Here is a 24,680-nt window from a genome sequence, read left to right on the forward strand (position 1 = left end):
AACCCTTAATATAAAAACAATCATACATCCCAGACATACCATGCATAAAACGGAATGGCCCAGGGGAATCAATTTCCCCATGTCTGATGGCAGAGGTGGGTTTTAAGGAGTGTGCGAAAGGCAAGGAGGGTGGGGGCAATCCTAATCTCCGGGGGGAGTTGATTCCAGAGGGTTGGGGCCGCCACAGGAAAGGCACTTCCCCTGGGTCCCGCCAGAAGACATTGTGGGGCCAACTCTGTGGGACCTAATAGGTCGCTGGGATTCGTGCGGCAGAAGGCAGTCCCAGGGATATATCCATCCTAAGATAAAATACAAGGACAGACTAGATGGACCATGAGGTTTTTTTCTGCCATCAATCTTCTATGTTTCTATGTTTCTATGTTTCAGGGATACCTTGATAGTAACTTGTACCAACAGTGCCACAAGTATATTTGCAGGCTTCGTCATATTTTCAGTGATTGGATTCATGGCAAATGAACTTAAAGTGGATATTGAAGATGTTGCAGACCAAGGTAGGATCTTTTTGTTTTTCATATAAATGCATTTTTGAAATATTGCAGGTGAAGCACTTGGTACAAAATGATACAAAATGGTGCAAAATGGTACAACTTGGAACACCTTGAAACATGCTATAAGAATGGTTGCCTTCTAAGTCAAAGGATAACATGCCAGGCCTATCTCTGCTTTATATAGAAGTTAGTCAGACAATATCTGTGTTGGGATAATTCCCTTTACATCAGGGGTAGGTTTACTTAGCTTGCCTACCAGTTCACATCATGTCAGAAGTGCCCATTGTGCCTGCCTCACAATGTGGAAATGACCCTTTGTGCATATGCAGAAGCTACTGCACATGTGCTGAGTGTTCTTGGCAGTCATTTCAGTCTGGAGGTTCAGGTGCATGGCCAGCCAGCCATTTCTGCTGGTTTGGGGAGCAGGAGCAAATTTCCTCCACCGGTACAGGTGAATCGGTCAGAACTGGCAGTAACCCACCACTGCTTTACTTCCTCTGAGGGCAACAAAGAAATTAGTTAATTTTTCCCACCAGGAAATATTACATTTATAGGTCATTATCCTGAAAGAAGAAAGAAGCAGGGTAGGGTTGCTAGGGAAACTATATTTATGTATTTGTTGTTGTTGTTATTATTATTATTATTATTATTATTATTATTATTATTATTGTTATTATTATTATTGTATTAGGAGTACTAGTAGTATTAGTATTAGTATTAGTAGTATTGGTATTATTAGCATTATTAGTATTATTGTTGTTGTTGTTATTATTATTTATTTATTATTTATTAGATTTGTATGCCGCCCCTCTCCGAAGACTCGGGGCAGCTCACAACAACAATATTACAATATACAGAATACAAATCCAATATTAGATAAAAAGCTAAATTTAAAACCCATAAATATTAAAACAATCGGTACTGCACAATCACACCATTCTCATGTATTACAGTAAAAAAAAAAAAGGTGGTGGTGGGGGAAGAGATAATTAGTGCCCCCATGCCTGGTGACATAGATAGGTCTTCAACATCTTCCGGAAGGCGGGAAGAGTGGGGGCAATTTGAATCTGTGGGGGGAGTTGATTCCAGAGGGCTGGGGCTGCCACAGAGAAGGATCTTACCCTGGGTCCTGCCAAATGGCATTGTTTAGTCGACGGGACCCAGAGAAGGCCAACTCTGTGGGACCTGCTTGGCCGCTGGGATTCGTGTGGCAGAAGGTAGTCCCGCAGGTATTTATGTATGTATGTATGTATGTATGTATGTATGTATGTATGTATGTATGCATGCATTTATCTATCTATCTATCTATCTATCTATCTATCTATCTATCTATCTATCTATCTATCTATCATCTATCTATCTATCTATCTATCTATCTATCTATCTATCTATCTATCTATCTATCTATCTATCTTTCTATCTATCTATCTGCTGATTTTTGGCTCACACAGAGGTTCTGGGAGGGCAGTTTTGGCTTCCAGCAAGCCTCCAAGGGAATGGGGTAGGTGTTTTTACACTCCCCTGGATTCTGAGAAGCCCTTGGAGCCTGGGGAGGGCAAAACACGAGCCTACTGAAGAGCCACCAGAAATTGGGAAACAGGCTGTTTCTGGGCTACAGAGGTTCTCCATGGGGTTGGGGAAGATGTTTTCAACATCCCCAGGCATTGAATTTTGGATGTGTGCATTCGCACATGCGCAATAGCACACACACACACACGCTCTTTTGGCACCCAGGGAAAAAAAGTTTCACCATCACTGCCCTAGGGACTTTAGGAGGCTCACAATCAAAAATATAAAACACCCAAATAATGCTGACGCGGCTTCATTCGGGACCAACTATAGTCTCTAAACACTCTTCAGAGGTAGCCCCATGTAAAGCCTGTTGCAATAATTTAGCCGTGAGGTGACAAGGACATGAATGACTGTGAGAAGAGCCTCCTGATCCAAGTAGGGTCACAATTGGTGCACTAGGTGAACCTGTGTAAAGGTCCCCCTAGTTACAGCTGTTGGTCTAATCTTAGCTGTGAATCTAGGAAGATACCCAAATTGTGAACCTATTCCAATGGGGGTAATCCCCCCCTAAACTAGGATGGGCAGTCAATATAGTCTTTCAGAGGCAATATCCACAGCCACTCGGTCTTGTCAGGGTTAAGTCTGAGCCTGTTAACTCCCATCCAGACCCTCACAGCCTCCAGGCACTGGCACATCATATCCACTGCTTCACTGAATTGACACGGGTGGAGATATATAACTGGGTGTCATCAGCATATTGCTGATACCTCACCACATGTCATCGGATGATATAGGTGTGTCCATGAAGTAACTATGAAATCCCTACTTCCCCATTCATATCTTGTACAGGCTGCCTACTGCGCATATTGACAGGTTTAATCGTGTAAGATCACAATCTTTTCTTAAGATGAGTGGACTGATTCTTTAATGCAACGAGATATAATATGATTGCCTTATTTAAACAGGTTTTTAGGGTACAGTTGAAAATTGTCAGTGTAGAATCAGAATAGAACCGGTTCTTCTATCTTTGCTTTCCAATAAGTCAAAATGTAATTTGAATTTTAAGGTTTGCAAATGATCTTGGTAATGTACACACATTTGATAATGGGATTTTCAAGATATAACTATTTGATCATTGAGAATATTGTCTTATGGGATTGCCTAATCCTAAACCACTTTTGGACTTCTCAAAACCTTCCTGGTATTTAATAATAATTTATTTAATAGGTGCAAACACTAGCAATTTCACATATTGAAGACTTAGTTTAAAAATGTTGAGCCAGTCCAAGCTGAATTATTATACATGTAATCATTTGCTCCTTCTGTATCTCTGTAAAATATTTCAGCTGTGGCCAAAAATGTGTGTAAAGAGATTCCATGCTGCAGCAATTTGCTCTGAAACCTTCAATGATCCAAGGTTCAGAAATAAGCGAACCATGAGATCCAGGGAAGGAATGTATATACCTGCATATCATCACATATCACATGCAAAATTGATCCATTTTGTGAGCATAGCATGTTAAATTTGAAACTCATTCCTTGAAAGGGTTACTCATAATTCTTCACTGAATACAAGCATTTTCAACCTTTTGGCTCGCCTGATTTGAAGTGAAGAAGAATTATCGTCAGCTGTGTATAAATTATATACAGTGGAACCCCGACATACGAGCTGCTCCACTTGCGAGCAACTCGAGATAAGAGCTTGGGAGGGAGCGTCATTTCCGTTCGCCTCCCGAGCTCACATCCGGGATACGAGCCACGCCTCCCTGACACTTTCGGCAGCGAAGGAAGGAAGGCAAGGAAGCGCCCGGCTCCTCTCTGCTCGTAGTATCCCACTTGGTAAGCATTCGCTTGGCTTCTGCTTGGGGGTGGGGGGGTCCTTGGCTTCTGCTTGGGGGTGGAGGGGCCGTCCCCGCTTTAGGAGCAGCAAAGAAGCCACGCGCCGGTTTTGAAAGATCGGAGCCAGCATGGAAAGCTTCCCCAGGCTGGCTCCGATCTTTTAGAACACACGTGCGGCTTTTCCGCTGACTCCTAAAGCGGGGAAGTTCGCCAGGAGTCAGCAAAGAAGCCACGCGTGTGTTTTAAAACATCGGAGCCGGCATGGGGAGGCTTTCAATCAACCCCCGAGTCCGGGTTGGGGGCTCGGGGGCTGATTGAAAGCCTCCCCATGCCGGCTCCGATGTTTTAAAACACACGCGCGGCTTCTTTGCTGACTCCTGGCGAACTTCCCCGCTTTAGGAGTCAGCAAAGAAGCTGTGTGTGTGTTTTAAAACATCGGAGCCGGCATGGGGAGGCTTTCAATCAACCCCCGAGTCCGGGTTGGGGGCTTGGGGGCTGATTGAAAGCCTCCCCATGCCGGCTCCGATGTTTTAAAACACACGCGCGGCTTCTTTGCTGACTCCTGGCGAACTTCCCCGCTTCAGCCGACGTCTTTTCCCCTCAGCCCTCGGGCTTGCACGCATTAATCGCTTTTACATTGTTTCCTATGGGAAACAATGTTTCGACATACGAGCTTTTCGACGTGTGAGCCTCCTTCCGGAACCAATTAATTTCGTAAGTCGGGGTTCCACTGTAGTATATAGTGTTCCCTCGCTTTTCGTGGGGGATGCGTTCCGAGACCGCCCGCGAAAGTTGAATTTCCGCGAAGTAGAGATGCGGAAGTAAATACACTATTTTTGGCTATGAACAGTATCACAAGCCATCCCTTAACACTTTAAACCCCTAAATTGCAATTTTCCATTCCCTTAGCAACCATTCAGATTATTACTCACCATGTTTATTTATTAAAGTTTATTTAAAAAATATTTATTAAAGGCAGACGAAAGTTTGGCGATGACATATGACGTCATTGGGTGGGAAAAACCGTGGTATAGGGAAAAACCCCGCAAAGTATTTTTTAATTAATATTTTTGAAAAACCGTGGTATAGACTTTCCGCAAAGTTCGAACCCACGAAAATCGAGGGAACACTGTATACTGTATGTCTCTATGCAATATAGTATATTATATAGTATATATTGTATGTCTCTATGATTACTGCAAGGCTCTCTATATGGGGCTGCCTTTGAAGACTGTTTGGAGACAACAAATTGTGCAAAATGCAGCCGCGCGACCTATAGTGGGACTACCAAAATCTGCCCACATCTCAACATCACTCCACGAGCTGCACTGGTTGCCAATTAGTCTCCAGGCCCAATTCAAAATGCTGATTATGACGTATAAAGCCCTAAATGGCTTAGGACCAGATTATATTTGGGATCATCTGCTGCCTCATGTATCCCAGCAGCCAGTTAGGTCCCACAGAGTTGGTCTTCTCTAGGCCCCATTGGCCAGACAATATTGACTGGCAGGGCCTAAGGGAAAAGCCTTCTCTGTGGCGGCCCTGGCCCTCTGGAACAAACTCCTTCTGGAGATATGTACTGCCCCTCCCTCCTGGTCTTTCGCAAAGCCTTAAAAACCTACCTTTGCCAGCAGGCATGGGGGCCGCGAGTGATGAGCCAATATGAGATACGATTGGATTGGATGAATGTATGTGAGTGTTCATGGGTTTCTTTTAAATGTTCTTAGCAAATTTTCATATTTTAGAGATATTAGATTTCTTATATTTATGTTGTATGTCACCCTGAATTGCCTCGAGAAGGGCGGCATAGAAATCTAATAATCTAATAATAAATAAATAAATAAATAAATAAATAAATAAATAAATAAATAAATAAATAAATAAATAAATAAATAAATATATGTATATATATATATGCATGGTTAATACAGCTAATAAGTAAGTTTAGGTTAAGTGCCATTTTGCTTTTCAGCAATTATGACCCCATTAAATTCAATGGTTCTTTCTTTTAAACTGACATGCTCAACAGTGCAAAGCAGCATGTATAATTTAGCTCCTTTCCAAAGACTCTTGTGTGGTTTGCTGTATCAGAAATATTTGTAAATTGCTTCAAAATCCCTAGGATTTCAAGTAGGATATAAAAATTCAAGAGCATTTTGGCGATTGTGAAATTTTTAGATTCAGCTTCCAAAAGGGGAAGTACAGTACTGTTTAAGTGCTTCAGAATCCAGAAAACTGCAAAACTGTAATGATGCAAAAGTTGCATATTAATGCTTAAAACTTCAAAACAACCTGGTAAGGTAGTTTTTGATTCAAACAAAAGCACAATGGAATTTGCTAAAGGGTAAGAACTCTAGAATTGAACTAAAATGTTGGAATTCATGTGATCCAGACGTCCAAAGAATGAAAACAGACATATAGCAACCTTTTCTTAAGACCCAATGTTCTTCTGTAGTATGTGTGCTTTGGAATGCCAAATAGCCATATTTGGTGGCTATTTGCATAATATGGCTGTCCCAAAAGGAAAATGCCAGTTATTCCACTACTATATGGTACTATTTGAATTATTGCTTGAATTGTGAGTTAATTTTGTAAAGGGTCAATGTTTGTCTTTTCCCAGATGGGTATTGAAGCCCAACAACTGTCCTTATATCTGTCTAGCTTTCTGTGGTCATAACCTCCATCTCTCCATGAAATTAATTTAAAGGATCCCAATCAAGAGAGATTTGCAGTTTCATTTCCTGCAATTAGGTTTTCCCACAGTATGATGAATTCCAGAAACTCATTATTTTGATTCCTTAATTTAATTTCCAAACGTGCAAGAAGCTACTGCAAGCAACATTTTTTATCTGTAGCAGTCAAGGAAAAAAAATCTTTAATCAAGAGATGAAAGAGCATGTTCATGAATATATAACATCCCCTAAGCCTTCTTGCCAAGAAAAACTCCCAGCTAACAGCAGGCTTTAAAGTCAGCCTCTTGCATTGCCTCACATCAGTAATAATAATAAAAAAAAGCCTTCAAGAAGTATTTTATGTTTGACAAGAGTTTTCCAACATTTTTGGGAAATATATAATGGTTGTGAAATTAACTCTTGCTTTGCTAAAATAAATGGGCAGTGGTGTATTGCAGAGTAGCTCAGGAAAGGGAAATCTATTGCCTACAGTACCAGATGTTTTGGGTTTAAATACCCAACGTAGTAGCTTTGCCAAACCAACCATTGTTCAAGTTTGTAATAAAAATATTGGGAGGGCACCAGTTTCTCCAACAGATGATGCATGGTACATTAAAAAAAAAAATTATGGCAGGAATTCATATATAGTAAATGAAACAAGTGGGACCGCAATTAAGAAGACAAATATTTTAAAGAGGAGTTGTGTTTCTATGTTGCAATTTGGCACCAATAAGAGAGAATAAAATAGGGTGTACTCTGAAGACTCACCAACATTTTTCGAAATGTTTCACTATATCACATTTTCTTTCACAGTCGGGGCATATTTGTATTTAACAGGTATATAGCAAACTCCCCGCTGTTCTAATAATGATCTTTGCCACCTCCTTTCAGCTAAAAGCTAGATTTTTCTTGAGATTGCTTGTGCTCAAAATGTATGATTGAAATACTACATCCTGTGACCCCATAATACCCTATTCAATTGGAAAGTGGGAAACTGACTTCTAAATGTTGCCATCTTAAATTGGAATGGATTTTTTAAATTCAATATGACACACACACCACCCAATTCAAAGGATACTTCTTATTTCAGCTATCAATATGGTTTCTGTCTATTTTGTTTTTTATTCTAGGTCCTGGCATTGCATTTGTGGTATATCCTGAAGCCTTAACCAGGCTTCCACTTTCTCCATTTTGGGCTATAATCTTCTTCTTGATGCTTCTTACGCTTGGATTGGATACAATGGTAGATAAATCTTTTTTTTTAAACAAAAATATGACTTCCTGTTTGTTCATTCAAAGTTCAGAGTGACAACAGTACATTGAATTAATATTTTAATGTAAGTAGTTGCAAGTGGGGATCCAGCACAGATTTTATGATAAATTTCACATACAACAACATGCTACACATGTTTCTTAGAAGTAAGATGATACTGAATTCAGGGCTAGAACCAGCTCTTATTTTGAGATTATTATAATTGCCTTTTGTTTAGAAATAACTAATGGCTTGGAATTAGGGTATCACCTATTCCCAATTTCCACCCATCCACTTAGACCAGATCCTCTCTTTGGAGATTAAAATGGCCCCAAACCTGTTAGCCTCCCATAAAGCTTTAAAGACATTGCTATGCTCCTGAGCCTAGGGCGCTACATACGCCAAAGGCCTGCCTTCTGGCTATATTATTAACAAGCTAGATGTTTTACTTTGTATGTACTCAAATTAGAAGGGTTCTTTTTTTTAAAAAAGTTTTATATCTCATATGTTTTTACATATTTATAATTTCATTCCTCATTTCATTATTTTACAAAATATTTACACATATATTCTAATTTATCTTATTGTTTTATTAGTTCAAGGTTGCTTTTTTTACCACTCTTCCTTCCTATCTCATGCAGATCTTCCTTCTCTTTCTTCTTCCCTCCCTTCCTCTTTCTCCTTCTAAACCTACTTCCCCTTCCCCCTCTTCCTCTCCTCTTTTTTTACTTCCCCCGCCCTCTCTTCTAACTCTCTTCTCCCACCTTCTCTACTTTCCTCCTCTTCCTTTCTTCCTTCTTCTTACTCCTCTCTTGTCTTTCTCCTTCCTTCCTTCCTTTATTAATTAATTAATTAATTAATTTATTTATTGGATTTCTATGCAGTTCCTCTCTGAAGACTAGGGGCAGCTTATAACACATAAAAAACCAGTAAAGTAAAGTAAAGTAAAGTAAAGTAAAGTAAAGTAAAGTAAAGTAAAGTAAAGTAAAGTAAAGTAAAGTAAAGTAAAGTAAAGTAAATTACAATAGCATTAATCCAATTAAATTAAAATTAAATAGCTACTTAAGATCCCAAATATTAAAATCAATCACACCCATTCGTACAATGATCATACAAACATTCATTGGCCAAGGGACAAGATCTACTTGGCCCAAGTCTGGTGACATAAATAAGTCTTAAAACTCTTACGAAAGGCAAGAAGGATGGGGGCTGATTCCACAGGGCCGGGGTACCCACAGAGAAGACTCTTCTCCTAGGCCCCGCCAAATGACATTGTCTAGTTGTTGGGACCTGGAAAAGGCTGAAGGAACGTCACAGCTCCTTTTTGCCTCTAGGCCCGACCCAGGGCCATTTCAAGGCAGTTAATTTATTCATAGCCAACAAACTATGTTCTGTATGTATCACATGTTTTTGCTGATTTTTTAAAATGAAGGGAGACTAGGATAGCGCTATTTCGGCCTTGTTCTGGCTTCATCAGCTAGCCATACCCTTACTGGGATTACAAGGCAGAAGCCCCAGTATCAAATCCCAGTAAAGGTATGGCTAGCTGATGAGGCCAGAACAAGGCCGAAATAGCGCTATCCTAGTCTTCCTTAATTTTAAAAATTCAGCAAAAACATGTGATACATACATACATACATATATATGTATATCACATGTTATTGCTGAATATATATATATATATTCCTTTAATCTATTTCTTTTATATTTATGTGTTTTTCTATTCATACACTTCAAATTTAAGATTTAAGATTTTCTCCCCAAGTCTTGTAATACAATTAATCCTCTTTATCTTTTAATCTTAATGTTAATATGTTCATTTTAGCGCAGTCCAAAATTTTCTTTACTAAACTGCTCATCTTCAGGAACTATTCCTGCTTTCCAATTTTGTGCAAAAACAATCTTAGATGCTGTTACTATATGTATTATTAAATATATATCTTCTTTTTTGTATTTTTCTGATAAAATTTCTGGTTTTAGGTCTGGCATTTCTTCCACCATTTTTCCTGACCATCCTTGTATCTTAACCCAAAACTTTCTTGCTTCTGTACATGTTCACCACATATGATAATAAGAATCTGGTATTTGCTGACATTTCCAACATTTTACTGATTTATCTATAAACATTTTAAATAATTTTTCTGGTGACATATGCCATCTATAAAACATTTTGTTTATATTTTCTTTATATGCAAATTTAAAAAGGAGAAATTTACTTCCAAAATAGAAAAAAATTAACAAACTCCCCAGCCATACTTTACCAATTTTTTCTCTTTAACAACAACAACAACAACAACAATAACAACAACAACAGAGTTGGAAGGGACATTGGAGCTGATGGGAACTACATCAGCTCTTTTCCAGTCCCCTGGCAATTCCCCAGTGTTCCAGGATTTTTGAAAGATATATTTCAGTGGTTCTGAGATCTCATCTGCCAGTTCCTTCAGGATCTTGGGGTGTAATCCATATGGTCCTGGTGATTTGAACTTGTCTAGAGTAGACAAGTGTTCACTTACCATTTTCTTCCCTATTTAACTTGGGTCCCTAATATGTTTTTTGTGGTGCTGTTTTTGATAGGTTGGACTGTTTTTTTCCCTTTGCGTAAAGACAGATGCAAAAAAATGAGTTAAGTAGCTCTGTTTTTTCCTTGTTGCTTGTCACCTTCTTGCTACTTTCTCCCTGCAATGGACCAATTGTTTTCTTGACTTTTTTCTTGTTTTTAATATGTTGAAAGAAGCTTTTTAGTTACTTTTTATTTTTGTCGCAAGCCTTTATTCATTGTGAGCCTTAGCTTTTTTCACTTCATCTTTATAGACTCAGGCTATTTGCTGATATTCTGCCTTAGTTATTTCCCCTTCTTTCTAAAAAAACCAAAACTTTCAGCCATCTATTATGACTGTCTGATACTGTCCAAGGTCATGTTATTCTCCTTCTTTGTCCATTAGATGGCAGTGTTTTACTCCAGAACTCAGTTCATTTACTTTCAGTTTCAACTTTCAATAACCAATTAGAAAAGGAAACCATATAGAATATAAAAATCAAAATAAAAAAATCCCAATCTTGCTTTCCAGACATTTTTCTAAATCATCATTTAAAGTCTTTTCAGGTTTTTCATTTTCTGATCTCTAATTGTCCGCTGTTGTTATTTCTGTGAAGCGGTAGCCATTTTTCTGCTCTGTTTCACATCTCTCTCTCTCCCCCCCCGTCTCTCTAATCAAGCATGTACAAGATAGTAGGTACTGGTATAAACATAAACATTAGCAAGGTACGTACAAGTAAATAGGCAATAGGACAGTAGGATAGGGACGATAGGCACAATCATTTATGCTTCTGGCAGCACCCATTCACCTAGTTATGCAGCCTGAGGTGGGGTGACACAGGAAGGAGAGCACGGGAAACGCGGAGCAAATTGTGACCCCAGCGAGCAACACTGGTAAGGTTGTAAGTTGAGGACTTAACAGTTCACTTGAACGATGATGATCGTTCAAGCCACTCCCACCTGGTGACATGGCTGGCAAGCCACTCCTACCCCAGTCACATGACCATTAAGCCACACCCACAAAATAAGCCACACCCACAGTGTGGCAGTAAAAATTTTGGATGCCCATTACTGGGCACAGTGATAGGCCACCTCTTACAGACCTCTTGGGAATGGGGTAAGGTCGACTGTAGATAGTCTAAGGTTAAAGTTTTGGGGTTTGGGGAAGAAACCACAGAGTCAGGTAGTGCGTTTCAGGCATTTATTCTGTTGATGAAGCTGTATTTTCTGCAGTCGAGTTTGGAGCGATTTACATTAAGTTTGAATGGATTATGTGCTTGAGTATTGTTGCAGTTGAAGTTGAAGAAACCATTGACAGGTAGGACATTGTAGTACATTTAGGTAAGGGGTAGATTGCTACTAGTGGTGCGCTGCACACGCAGCTGGAATCATCTTGCGTGCACAGCATGATTTTGCTTTGGGGCATGTATGGGAAGCACAAATCCACCATGCATGAGATTTTGGTGATCACTGAACTCTTGTGCCTGTGAGCGTCCCCTTGTGAGATTATGCTTCTGCACACGATAGTGCCCGAGTGGTTGCATGCAAATTGCACAATCTGGTGGCTGCTACTGGTGCACTGTCACCTACCGTACCAGTAGCAATCCATCCCTGATTTAGGTCAGATTGAAGGCAATGAAGTTCTAGGCTATCTAAGCCCCAAATTTCAAGTCTGGTGGAATAAAGTATTCTGTTGCAAGCAGAGGAGTGGAGAACTCTTCTTGTAAAATATTTTTGGACTCTCTCAATTATATTGATATCTGATATACAGTTCTAGTTCAAGACAGGTGAGCTTTATTCAAGAATTGGTCTAGCAAATATTTTGTATGCTCTGGTTAGTAGATTAATATTGCCAGTGAAGAAACTATACAAGATTAGATTAATAACTCTTAGTGCCTTTTTGGCAATGTTGTTACAGTGGGCTGTGGCACTTAGGTCATTAGTCTGCGAAGAAGGACGGCATACAGTTCTGCATACACCAGTTACATGGTACACCATGTAAAGTTATGGAATCAATTATAAACCAATCAATTACTCTCCACCTAGAAACTAATAATCTGCTCTCTAACAAACAATTTGGATTTAGAAAAAAACTATCCTGCAACCTGCAGCTCCTCCACTGCAAAAACATATGGACAATTCATCTTGATAAAAGAAAACCTACAGATGCAATTTATATTGACTTCTGCAAAGCCTTCGATTCAGTGGTCCACGACAAACTACTTCTAAAACTCAAATCCTATGGCATCTCAGGATCCCTCCACAGATGGCTTACAGCATTCCTGTCAAAGAGACAACAAGTGGTTAAAATAGGAAGCACCATATATACCCCTGTCCCTGTTAAAAGTGATGTCCCCTAAGGTAGTGTTCTGGGACCAACACTTTTCATTCTCTACATCAATGACCTTTGCGATCTCACCACAAGCAACTGTGTTCTCTTTGCAGGCGATGTAAAACTCTTCAACACCACTGATAATACAACTGCTCTTCAAAAAGACCAAGACTCTGTTTCTGATTGGTCTAACACATGGCAACTCAAAATCTAAACCAGCAAATGCTCTGTCCTTCACATTGGCAAAAAGAATCAAAACTCCAAATACAAACTGAATCAACAAATTATCACAGATAATCCCCACTCGGTCAAGGACCTTGGAGTACTAATAACTAAAGACTTAAGTGCCAAAGCTCTTTGCAACAACTAAAGACTTAAGTGCCAAACTCATTGCAACAACATCGCCAAGAAGGCTTTAAGAGTTGTTAATCTAATCCTACGTAGCTTCCACTCTGGCAATCTCACACTACTTACCAAAGCTTATAAAACTTTTGCCAGACCCATCCTAGAATATAGCTCATCTGTTTGGAACCCATACCGCATTTCTGACATTAATACCCTCGAAAATGTCCAGAGATACTTCACCAGAAGAGCTCTTCACTCCTCTACCCGTAACAGAACACCCTACGAAACTACGTTTACAATCCTGAGTCTAGAAAGCTTAGAACTAAGATGCCTCAAACATGATCTAAGTATTGCCCACAAGATCATATGCTGCAACGTCCTGCCTGTCAAAGACTACTTCAGCTTCAACCACAGCAACACAAGAGTCCACAACAGATACAAGCTTGATATTAATCGCTCCAAACTTGACTGTAAAAAATACGACTTTAGTAATTGAGTTGTTGAAGCGTGGAATTCACTACCGGACTCTGTAGTATCATCCCCCAACACTTTACCCTTAGACTACCCATGGTTGACCTCACCAAATTTCTAAGAGGTCAGTAAGGGGCGTACATAAGTGCACCAGAGTGCCTACCGTCCCCTGTCCTATTGTCTCTCCTATATCTCCTATATCTTCTCTTCTATACCTATATCTTTTTCTGCTATTCTCTCATAGTTATATTTCACTCCTTTATTTTCTCCTCTATTCCCCCTTTAATACATTCTACCTGATTATATCCTCTATAACCCTCATTGTGTATTATTGTGTATTGGACAAAACAAACAAATAAAAATAAATAAATAAAAATAAATAAATCAGTGTGGTAAATTGGTTAGCTAACGCTTAAGATGAAAACTACTTCTGTAAGTCGTTTGAATGACCTATGATTTTCTCATCTTTTTTTATTTTTAATTTGCTCTGTAACAAATGACTGCACCCTATCAATATTTTCCTTTAAAAATATTTACTGAGGTTTGTCATGAATATAATTTATTCATTCCTAATTTTTAATCTGTGAAATATTAAGTGGACAAAGAAGAAACAAAGTGAGAGAAGGGGTGTCTTTTAAAATATGATGTTTAAATTAACAAGAAATCTGCTGTTTTACTCATTGATTGCTACTGAATTTTTCTTTCTCTTCTTTGGCATTTCAGTTTGCCACTATTGAAACCATAGTGACATCTGTTTCAGATGAATTTCCTAAGTATTTACGAACCCACAAGCCACTGTTCACTCTGGGATGCTGCATTTCCTTTTTCATCATGGGTTTTCCTATGATCACTCAGGTGAACATATATTACATTATGTGCTGTTGAATCAGATCTGACAATTAGAAAAAACAGAATAGATTAACTCCAAAGGAAGTGCAGTTTGAAGAGAAGTTTCACTGATCACAAAAATGAATGACCGTTCTGAAGGCCCTGTTAAACATATACAAGTAGTCCTCAACTTAAAACGACAAATCCCAAAATTTAAGTTGCTAAATTTTGCCCTGTTTATAATCTTCCTTGCCATAATTGTTAAGTGAATCACTGCAGCTGTTTACATTGGTAACACAGTAATTAAGTGAATCTGGCTTCCTCATTGACTTCCCCATTACTAGAAAGTTACAAAAGTTGATCACATGACCCCAGGGGCCCTGCAGTCATCATAAATATGAATCAGTTGCCAAAGGTCTGAATTTTGATCATGTGACTGTGGAAATACTGCAACAGCCATAAGTGTGAAAATAAGTCACTTTTTCCAGTGACGTTGTAACGTTGTCACTAAACAAACTGTTGTAATGATTACCTGTAGACATTTCTAAAGATGTAATTTACTATTAATGGAAGGATGGGAGTATAGCCACACAGGTAAAATTTATAGATCTGTTTTCTTCGCATTCTTCAATTGTCTCAAAGAGGTTGCACAGCTATATCCCCTCTAGTGTATATAGCAGTTTCAAATAGCAACGCTCTGCCAGCATATTAAAACCTAACTTGATATTCATTTCATTTTGGGTACTCCTGCCCCCGTTTTGTTGTTAAGCAGGTGTGGGCTGCTAGCCGGAATGCCTAAATTGGGCTCTTCTCTGCAGATTTGGAGGTACTGTGAGTTTGAGCGGAATTATACTTCTGCGCCCATGCAGGTAGCAAAATCGTGCATGGAGATGCAGGTGAGCCCATGTTCTGGTGAGGTTTTGTTACCTGCACAGGTACAGAATCATAATTCCGCTTGAACTCATGGTAGAGCTGTGGAAGCGAGCCCAAATAGGCGTTCCGGCTAGCAGCTCACCCCTGTTGTAAAGGTATAACAAAAATTGACATTCTTGAAAAAGACTATATAGTTCATAGAGTATTTTCATAATGAGATGGGGCTTAGGTATGACAAAATAGCACTAATTGTACTTTTTTTGTACTGCAATTATTAGTTGGGTTTCTGCTGACTGTGGCATTTCTATTAATAATTATTTGTTTTTAATTTTAGGGTGGGATGTATATGTTGCAGCTTGTGGACACCTATGCAGCATCTTATTCTCTTGTTATAATAGCCATCTTTGAACTTGTTGGTGTTTCGTACGTTTATGGTAAGAAATGGATATGTTATCCTTAGGTTATACAAATAGTTCTTACATATAAAAATGGGATATTGATAAGTAACAGATAATTCCACAAATACAAGTTTTAAAATGTTATTGCTTTAACATTTCAAAATATACATCTAAAAATATCTACGGTAATAAAATATTTTCAGAAATTCAACCCAGTGCAATGTTTAGTACTGTTAAAATTATATCAAAACTGATTAAGTTAGTAAATAGATACAAAAGTTGTTAACATTAATGTGGATATGATTTAGTCAGACACATAAAAGTTATAATGAAGCATGTAATCTACACTAATTAATATCACCCTCAAATAAGTATGTAGGCGTGCATTAGTCAAGATTAGGGTTTTAAAAATGATTACAAACTAATGTACTTCTTATGATTTTTCAAGGTCAATCCACATAAATATTTCAACTGAAATATATGACTGAAGATTGATGGCATATGTGAGCTTATGCAGATGCATTTATGGAAAATGCAAAATTGTAACAACAGAATTATGACCAGTATAATATGTAATAGCTGTCTCCAAATGGAAGGATTTGTTCCATCAATGGAAAACATTATGATCCTGCCAGTGGGGATGAGAATATTATTGATTACTCATCCTTCTTATGCTACCATCTCTTACGAAGAATGACCCAAGCTTTACTCACAGAAAATATTAATTATTGTATATTGCACGAATGTTCATACCTCTCTTTTCTCTAGGATATGAGTGTATATCCTGTGGACTAGATGTGGTTCCACCCATATTTGTGTGTTCATTGGAATCCCAAGAATAGTGATGCTCACATTTGGTGGCAAATTTCTGATTTTTGGCTGACATATTTTTTCTAGTAAACTATGGCTGATAGCTCAGTAGGCTTTTCAAAAAGAAACTTCAGCCCCTTACTTTAAAAGCCTGGATAATTCAAACCTGCCCATTTCTCTCCCTCCCATTGTGTAACTGCAAATATTGCCTTTTAAAAAAAGTATTGCCTGTGGCAATGTGGTCTATCCATGCTCTTGCAGGTACTTTAAGAGAATTAACAATTACCAGTAAGTATGAATTGACCATGTTTTGGAAAGCAGAATTTCTGAATATAGGCATGCATGGTAACTACTGTACCTAAGCTAAAAGTCAAATCTGTATAGTCTGGAGGACAGAAGGGAAAGGAGGGACATAATCGAAACATTTAAATATATTAAAGGGTTAAATAAGGTTCAGGAGGGAAGTTTTTAATAGAAAAGTGAACACAAGAACAAGGGGACACAATCTGAAGTTAGTTGGAGGAAAGATAAGAAGCAATGTGAGAAAATATTATTTTACTGAAAGAGTAATAGATGCTTGGAACAAACTTCCAGCAGACGTGGTTGGTAAATCCACAATAACTGAATTTAAACATGCCTGGGATAAACATATATCCATCCTAAGATAAAATACAGGAAATAATATAAAGACAGACTAGATGGACCATGAGGTCTTTTTCTGCCATCAATATTCTATGTTTCTATGATCTTTGCATAAATATTATTATTCTGCTGTGATGATCCTCCCCTTTACATTTTGTTTGCCTATTTTCCATAATTCCATAAGATGTTCTATGTCATCTAGTGTAACTAAATCTCCTTTTATAGAAAAAGCAATTTTCTATCTACCGGTTACAACAACATCCTCTTCTCCTGAAGAGGCTGATGGTGTTTAGTAACACTGCTTAGTTACCAAAGGTCAATAGATATGTCAATAAAGAGTGTTGTTATTAATTTCTGTTGCCATCCTTCAATGTTAAGAAAATTTATAATTGGTCTGGTATACATGTTGAGAACTGGGATTTCGAAGGTAGGCTTTTAGGTATAATTTAGAACCTGGCATATTCATGGAATTTTATTTTTATAAAAAGAACTGCAAGGGTGACATAATAATGTCAAAACAGAACAAAGGAATATTTTGTTCACTGGTACCAGCTATTGATGTTACCTGACAATATACCATCATTACATTGGAAGATTCTAAAAGTATGCTATCTACCTTCCAAGCTAACAGATTTATTTTTACTTTTAAAAATAAGTGCTAATGTGAACTGTATAGCAGACTAGTGTGGGCCTTTTTTTAATCATTGATCCCAAGAGCACTTTGTTATACATACATTTTTACTATATTGGCCCACATGTTGCCATTATGACAGATGATAAATGAATGAGGTACTTTTCCCTAAACAGAAGTGAGAAGGCCCTGATTTAAATAGGCAGAGTTTTCTTTGTTACATCTACACAACCCAAAAATCATGATGATTTGAAAGATTCCAACTACTGTACCAGAAGCAATGAGAAATCTGTCTAAATAAACCTATATCACTTGTGAGAAGATTTCACTTTCTACAGAATTGCCAATACTGTAGATTAGCCCAGAAATAACTATTCACAAGACCTTTCAAAAACAAATGATGCTCATACACTGTTTCCATGGAAACCAATGGAAGACATACGCATCTTCAGTCAAGAGAAAGGTTTATAAATAAATAAACTGCAGACCCATCTCAGATTCTGAAGTTAGAAATATTCCTACCAGGATTATATTGCATGTAGATTTGAAGTAAAGTGCTTTCCCCATCCTCACGTAGCTTTGAAGTACAGCAATATTTTGAAACATTGCTCCAGATGTTGTTTATAAAATGGGTGATTGCATGCTGCTGTATGTCTCAAGAAGGAAACATTTAACTGACAGGCAGCTCTCTTTACATATTCCAAATTGAATGATTGCAAATGAATTGAATACTCACTAGAAATATTGTACGACATTTTAACTTTGGGACCTCCTTGTAAGATTTGTATTGCTCCTTTGTGCTATTTTATTTTAATAGAAACACATTGCAGAATTACTTGGAAGAGGAAAAGCCTCTCATAAAAGATTATCCTTACAAGTTATGTTTGTTCTTAGAAATGGATAAAAACTGAATTCTCTTCTTGCTTCTGGTACAGAATCTCAAGTAGTTGCTCTTTGCTTCGCTTATCCCAGGCACTGCCCTAGGATTACTGGGAATATGTTATCTGTGGGAAAAGTGATTTACTTCTATGTTAAACTGATACAGCAAACCTAAAATATAGAAAAGAGTCAAATAGTCAGGAAAACCTTATTTTTCTCTCTTTCACTGAGAAATGATCAAGCTCTGTGCAACAATACTATTGCAAGATTCGCAAAGAAATGGAAGTTCAGGGTAGATATTGAGATATACCAGCTTAATTCTTTTCCCTCAAACTTTTTCTAGTTCAGTCTTTACTATGATTTTTTCTTATTTTTTTTATACTCTTTAATCTAAAGAATATACTGTATGTTACTTTTGCTTTGATACCCTTTTCAAACGTTACTTTTCACTTATTCCATCTGACCCTCTCATACAGATTCAGTTAGATTAAAAGTTTGTAATGTCCTGTTTGATCTTTCCTCTCTGCTTTTCCTTGATTATTTTTATGACTTGGAATATAACAAGTTGCTTTAACAGTCTCATCTTGTGGCAACCTCTAATTGGTTGTGTCTTGTGGCTCCAAAGTTAATTATGTTAAGAACATAAGAACATGGGTTCATCTTGCTCAGCAGTCTGTTCTCATAGTGGTCAAACAATTTATTTATTTATTTATTTATTTATTTATTTATTTATTTATTTATTTATTTATTTATTTATTTATTTATTTATTTATTTATTTATTTATTTATTTATTTATTTATTTATTTATTTATTTATTTATTTATTTATTTATTTATTTATTTATTTATTTATTTATTTATTTATTTATTTATTTATTTATTTATTTATTTATTTATTTATTTATTTATTTATTTATTTATTTATTTATTTATTGGATTTGTATGCCGCCCCTCTCCAGAGACTCGGGGTGGCTAACAGCGACAATAAAACAGTGTACAATAGTAATTTGGTATTGATGATTAAAAATCTATTAATATAAAAACCAAACATACATACATACATACATACATACATACATACATACATACATACCATGCATAGAGTTGTAAAGGCCTAGGGGGAAAGAGGATCTCAATTCCCCCATGCCTGGTGGCAGAGGTGGGTTTTAAGTTGTTTACGAAAGGCAAGGAGGGTGGGGGCAGTTCTAATCTCTGGGGGGAGTTTGTTCCAGAGGGCTGGGGCCGCCACAGAGAAGGCTCTTCCCCTGGGTCCTGCCAGGCGATATTGCTTAGTTGACGGGACCCGGAGAAGATCCACTCTGTGGGACCTAACTGGTCACTGGGATTGCACAAGGAGCCCCCTAATCTCCCCGCAGATGGCACACTGACACCAAGATTAATAGTCAATAATCTCAGTGATTTCCATCAATTGATCCAACATTTAAAAATTGGAGTTACATTAACCATCTTCCTTTTCTCCCCTTCAAAGGCCGTGTGTAGAAACAAGTTGCATATTTCAGAAAGTTTATAGATTTGGCTTTTAAGTCATGAATAGATGCTGTCAACATTACATTACCCTTTAATATATTTAAATGTTTCGATCATGTCCCCCCTTTCCCTTCTGTCCTCCAGACTATACAGATTTGACTTTTAGCTTAGGTACAGTAGTTACCATGCATGCTTATATTCAGAAATTCTGCTTTCCAAAACATGGTCAATTCATACTTACTGGTAATTGCAAAAAGCAATGTGTTAATTCTCTTAAAGTACCTGCAGTTTGTCAGTGTAGCCTAGCACTTCTTTTCTTGTTCCCATTATAATATAGCTCAGTTCATTTGCTTCTCTTCCTGAGAATCTCACCCAATTTTCCTCCTAGGAAGGCAAAAGCAAAGCATTCATTCAGCTTCTTTGCAATTTCCATAGCACACTTGATTCCTTCATTGTTCAAGGAAGGGGTTTCCAACGTCCAGGCTATGGGTAGGTATTGACCCGTAGCTTGTTGGGAACAGGGCTGCGTAAGTGGTTGAATGCACAAAACTATCCCCTCCTCCACCACTGCCACCATGCACTGCCACCACTGTGATCAGTCTGCAAAGCCGGAATGGTTGGAGACTACTGGTTCAAGGGACCAATGATTCCCCTGGCTGGTTTCCTGTTTCTAATATATTTGAATTTATTTTTTTATTATGTGTTTTCATGGCTTTGAAAGCATGGCTATCGAATTTTCTTTTTGCTCCCTCATTGCCTGTTTGCATTTCTTTAGCAAGAGTTAATGTTGCTTCTTGCTTTCTTGATTAAGACAGGTCTTCCACTTTTAATCAATACTTTCTTTGCAACCATAGTCTCCTTTACTATATCAATGAACCCTGCTGACCATTTATTTATTTATTTATTTATTCATTCATTCATTCATTCATTCATTCATTCATTTATTGGATTTGTATGCCTCCCCTCTCCGGAGACTCGGGGCGGCTAACAGCAATAATAAAACAGCATATAATAATAATCCAATACTAGCTTGAACTTCAGGGGCATTTTTCTAATTTTAGGAATTTTGTGCCTTATTGTAGTTTTAAACAACAATCAAGCTTTCTGGGGGATACCTGCCCTTTTGATCCCCATCCCCCCCGAATTTCTGTTTTCACCAGTCTTCTTAATTTTGAGATGTTCATATTTCTGAAGTTGAGTATAACTGTATGGGATTGGCTAACTAGGCTATGGCTCTTTTCAATGTATAGTTTTATGGCATTACAGTAACTATTCCAAATTCGTCCAACTACATATGTTTCTCTCACAAAGTCTTGAGCACTACTTCAGGTAGGAAGGTTCAGCATTGCCCTTCCTATCAGACAGTCATTTATAGTATATAAAGATGGCATATATAAGAATTTTTCCTTGGTCATAGCTTGAATGCACATTCATGCATATTCATGTCATATAATTACAAGACTTCCTTTCTGGGGATGTCCCTCTCTGATATCCCTCTCCATTTCCAGATCTAACATTTTGATAAGGGGATAATAGTACACTTCCAGTATTTATCTACTTTGGGATCTGATATTTCTGCCCAGAGTGATTCTGTTGATCTGTCCCTTTGGGGATGTGAAAATCATTTGATTCAAATGTCTCTTTCACATACAAGGCCATTCCTCTTCCATAGGGTGTTCTCTGTGTTTCTACTGAAGTTTGGGAACAATCAGGAACAACTGTATCCCTTGTAATTTGACTACCATGTTTCAATTATACCCACTACATTTATAATGTCTTCTAAGACCAGTATACCATTATGTTTCTTAAGTAGGGCTATAGGAAGCTTGGGATTAAATAACTCTTAAGTTATTCAACTCCTCAATTTTGGGCATGATCTCTTGACTGGCCATCCAAATGGTTGTAGTATCTAATACAGAAAAAACATACTGTATGTAGTGCTCCCATAATGCTTATAATCACTCAGCCATTTTGGCTTTTGGATTAGTATTTGGGAGATTAAGGTTCAACCGAGGTGGGGGTTGCCGCTCCTGCCACTACCTGCACGAGAGAAAGATTTTGGCAATTCTTTTGCTTCTGCACATGCACAGAAAATCTTGCTCTAACATGCTCATGCATGTTACCTGTACAATGGCGATGACCGTACTGGTAGGAAACCGCTACCGCTTAAATCTTATCCTCAGCTATAAGGAAGATCTTGGGGAATCCTGAGCAAACTCTGCTAACTTTCTGCACTGTGGAGAAAAACTAGGACCAGAGCATGTGTTATGTATACTACCTTAAATTTCTTGATGAGAAACGGGATACAATTACTATATTAGTATTAGGATTGGGTGGCACAGAAGTCAATTAAATTAAATTAAATATTAGAATAAAATTATTCAGCATATATTCCTTTTAAGGGTATTGAATGGTATTTGAATTGGGAAATAAGAGCATTGGTGTCTTTGATCAATGTGTAATATTTTCTGACGCAAAGCCCCTTGGATATTTTAGATTACATTATAATGCTATTTTAATTTCTGGCCAGTTAGAACAATGCTGTCTTGAAATTTTCGATTTGAAGTGCAACATCTAAAGGGAAATCCAATTTTCGATTTGAAGTGCAACATCTAAAGGGAAATCCAATTTAGCTCTTAGGTTGCTGGTGGGAAGCCCCATACAGCAGAAAATAATACTTCTTGTTGCTAGTCTTTTCAGGTTGGCTCATGAAAAACTTGTACAATCATGGCTAAACAGTACATTACAATAAAGTTTGATTACAGTTTAATAGAAGGCAGCACACTGAAATAGAATAAAGCTAAAGAAAATGTGTTTTGAGTTATTCTCCATAACTAATTAAACTTTTATGCTGTACTGGTTTTGACCACAGAGTGGCAGAAGTACAACAAATTCTACCTGACAGAATAGGGTTATTCTTAACAGAGGTACAGATGATATCAAATGAAATGTCAGTTGTTATGATCACAGGGGCTCTTATTATCCCTTCATGCTCGTTGTTCTCAACAACTGATTGATATGCTTATTTATAAAACAAAGCTTCTGGAACAAGTCCACCTACGGGGGCAAACAGAATGTAAGGATAAAAATGTAGTAATTTAGGGTTGAAAAAAAAAATCAAAAGCATGTAACAAAGTACACGAGAATTTAAACAATAATTCATATTAATGCAAAACTCACAAAACCATGTTACATAACATCAATCTGCATGCTGTAATAGTTTTTAAGGAATCGAAAGGGATTTGAGTGACATATCCTTAACTGCATGTACCCATGTATTTTTTGGGTGTGTTCACCCACATTCTAAAAGATTATGTTGGTTTCTAAAATAAATATCTGCAATTTCACTTTAACTGAAAGAGAAATTGGGAAGGATGACTGCATCACAGCTTGCAGTCATCTTTAAAACCTCTGTGACTTCTCTGAAACATCGATATTTTTTTCTCAACATGTATTATTTAAATTGATAGTGGTAAGCAAAATGATAGTGAAGAAGGGTGAGATAGCAACTGTCCTGATACATAGTCCAGCGTAATGAATATACTAATGACACCCACATAACGTTCTCCACATCACTGCTTTTACCTTATCACCCTAAGTATCTGTCTGCAGGCATGCAAAATCTAAATCCAAATAAGATGGAGGTTGTCATTATAGAGGTTATGATCTGAAAGAGGAGATGAAATCTACTGCATTGTTCCCAAAATGATATAGTCTGAGAGTGTCTTTGGATCCAAGAGTAGTTTACACCAGGTCTACCCTGCAGAGGACTAATCTCAGAAAACAGTTGTATAGGATGAAAATAATAATAACAGTAATAGCAACAATGATAAGTGATATCCTCCAGACTAACCCCTTGTAAAAGCATCTCAGTTCTTGGCAGATGCCATTTACACCTTTCTTCAAATTTGTTTTGGATTTTGTCACTTTCTCTTTTTCCCAAATACTTCTTTCAATTTGATCCGCTGTATGCATTTTTAACGTAGAAAATTAACTTCTTTAACATTTAGGTAACACCTTTCTTTTGGGCATTTAAAACAAATGGGCAGGTTGTTACTATATCTGGCAAGGAAGGGCTTTTACGATAAATTTCATTTCTCTTCAGTTTTTAAATTAGATTTTTAAATTAGAACAGTCAGGAAGCAAGGAAAAGGAATTAGTTTTTCTTTTGAAAGGTAGTTAATTCCATGTTATAACTTTTCAAAACTCATGATATCTATTTCATATGCCATATACAATATGTATAATGTATACCTATATACATTTTCATTTATTAAATGAAAAATGAATTATTGGAATGCAGAGTTCCGGTAAGAGTAGACCTAAACAACCCATAAATCAAATTGATAAACTGGACTTTAAATTAAACTGATTTAACATGTTCTATTTCCTGAGAACATAATCAAAACTAGGTTTGCCTTCATTCATAAAACTAGGTTTATTTCAGACATTATTGAGAAATCCAAGAGCTTATCTGGAATAGCTGAAGCCAAACTAGAGAAGATGAGAATTGTGTAGGAAATCACCAGACTCAGTTTGGAATTCCTTAACACCAGTGAAGGGCTACCAAAATTTTTACTACTACTACACTTTGGGTATGGCTTATGCAGGATGCCCTGCATTTTCTTTCAACACCTTTCAGTGCAAATTGTGTGCTCTG

At 37.4% G+C, this 24,680-nt stretch overlaps 1 protein-coding gene across 1 annotated transcript in view; it reads left to right on the plus strand.

Annotated features, from left to right (window-relative positions):
• The window catches only part of SLC6A5 (solute carrier family 6 member 5), a 77,061-nt gene that overhangs the window by 39,847 nt on the left and 12,534 nt on the right, over window positions 1-24,680 (plus strand). The window contains exons 9-12 of the mRNA XM_070735179.1: window positions 388-512; window positions 7,663-7,775; window positions 14,195-14,326; window positions 15,507-15,606. Coding sequence (XP_070591280.1) covers window positions 388-512; window positions 7,663-7,775; window positions 14,195-14,326; window positions 15,507-15,606 — 470 coding nt within the window. The remainder of the gene's footprint in view (window positions 1-387; window positions 513-7,662; window positions 7,776-14,194; window positions 14,327-15,506; window positions 15,607-24,680) is intronic.

This window comes from Erythrolamprus reginae, chromosome 1, assembly GCF_031021105.1.
Source record: "Erythrolamprus reginae isolate rEryReg1 chromosome 1, rEryReg1.hap1, whole genome shotgun sequence".
Taxonomy (NCBI): domain Eukaryota; kingdom Metazoa; phylum Chordata; class Lepidosauria; order Squamata; family Dipsadidae; genus Erythrolamprus; species Erythrolamprus reginae.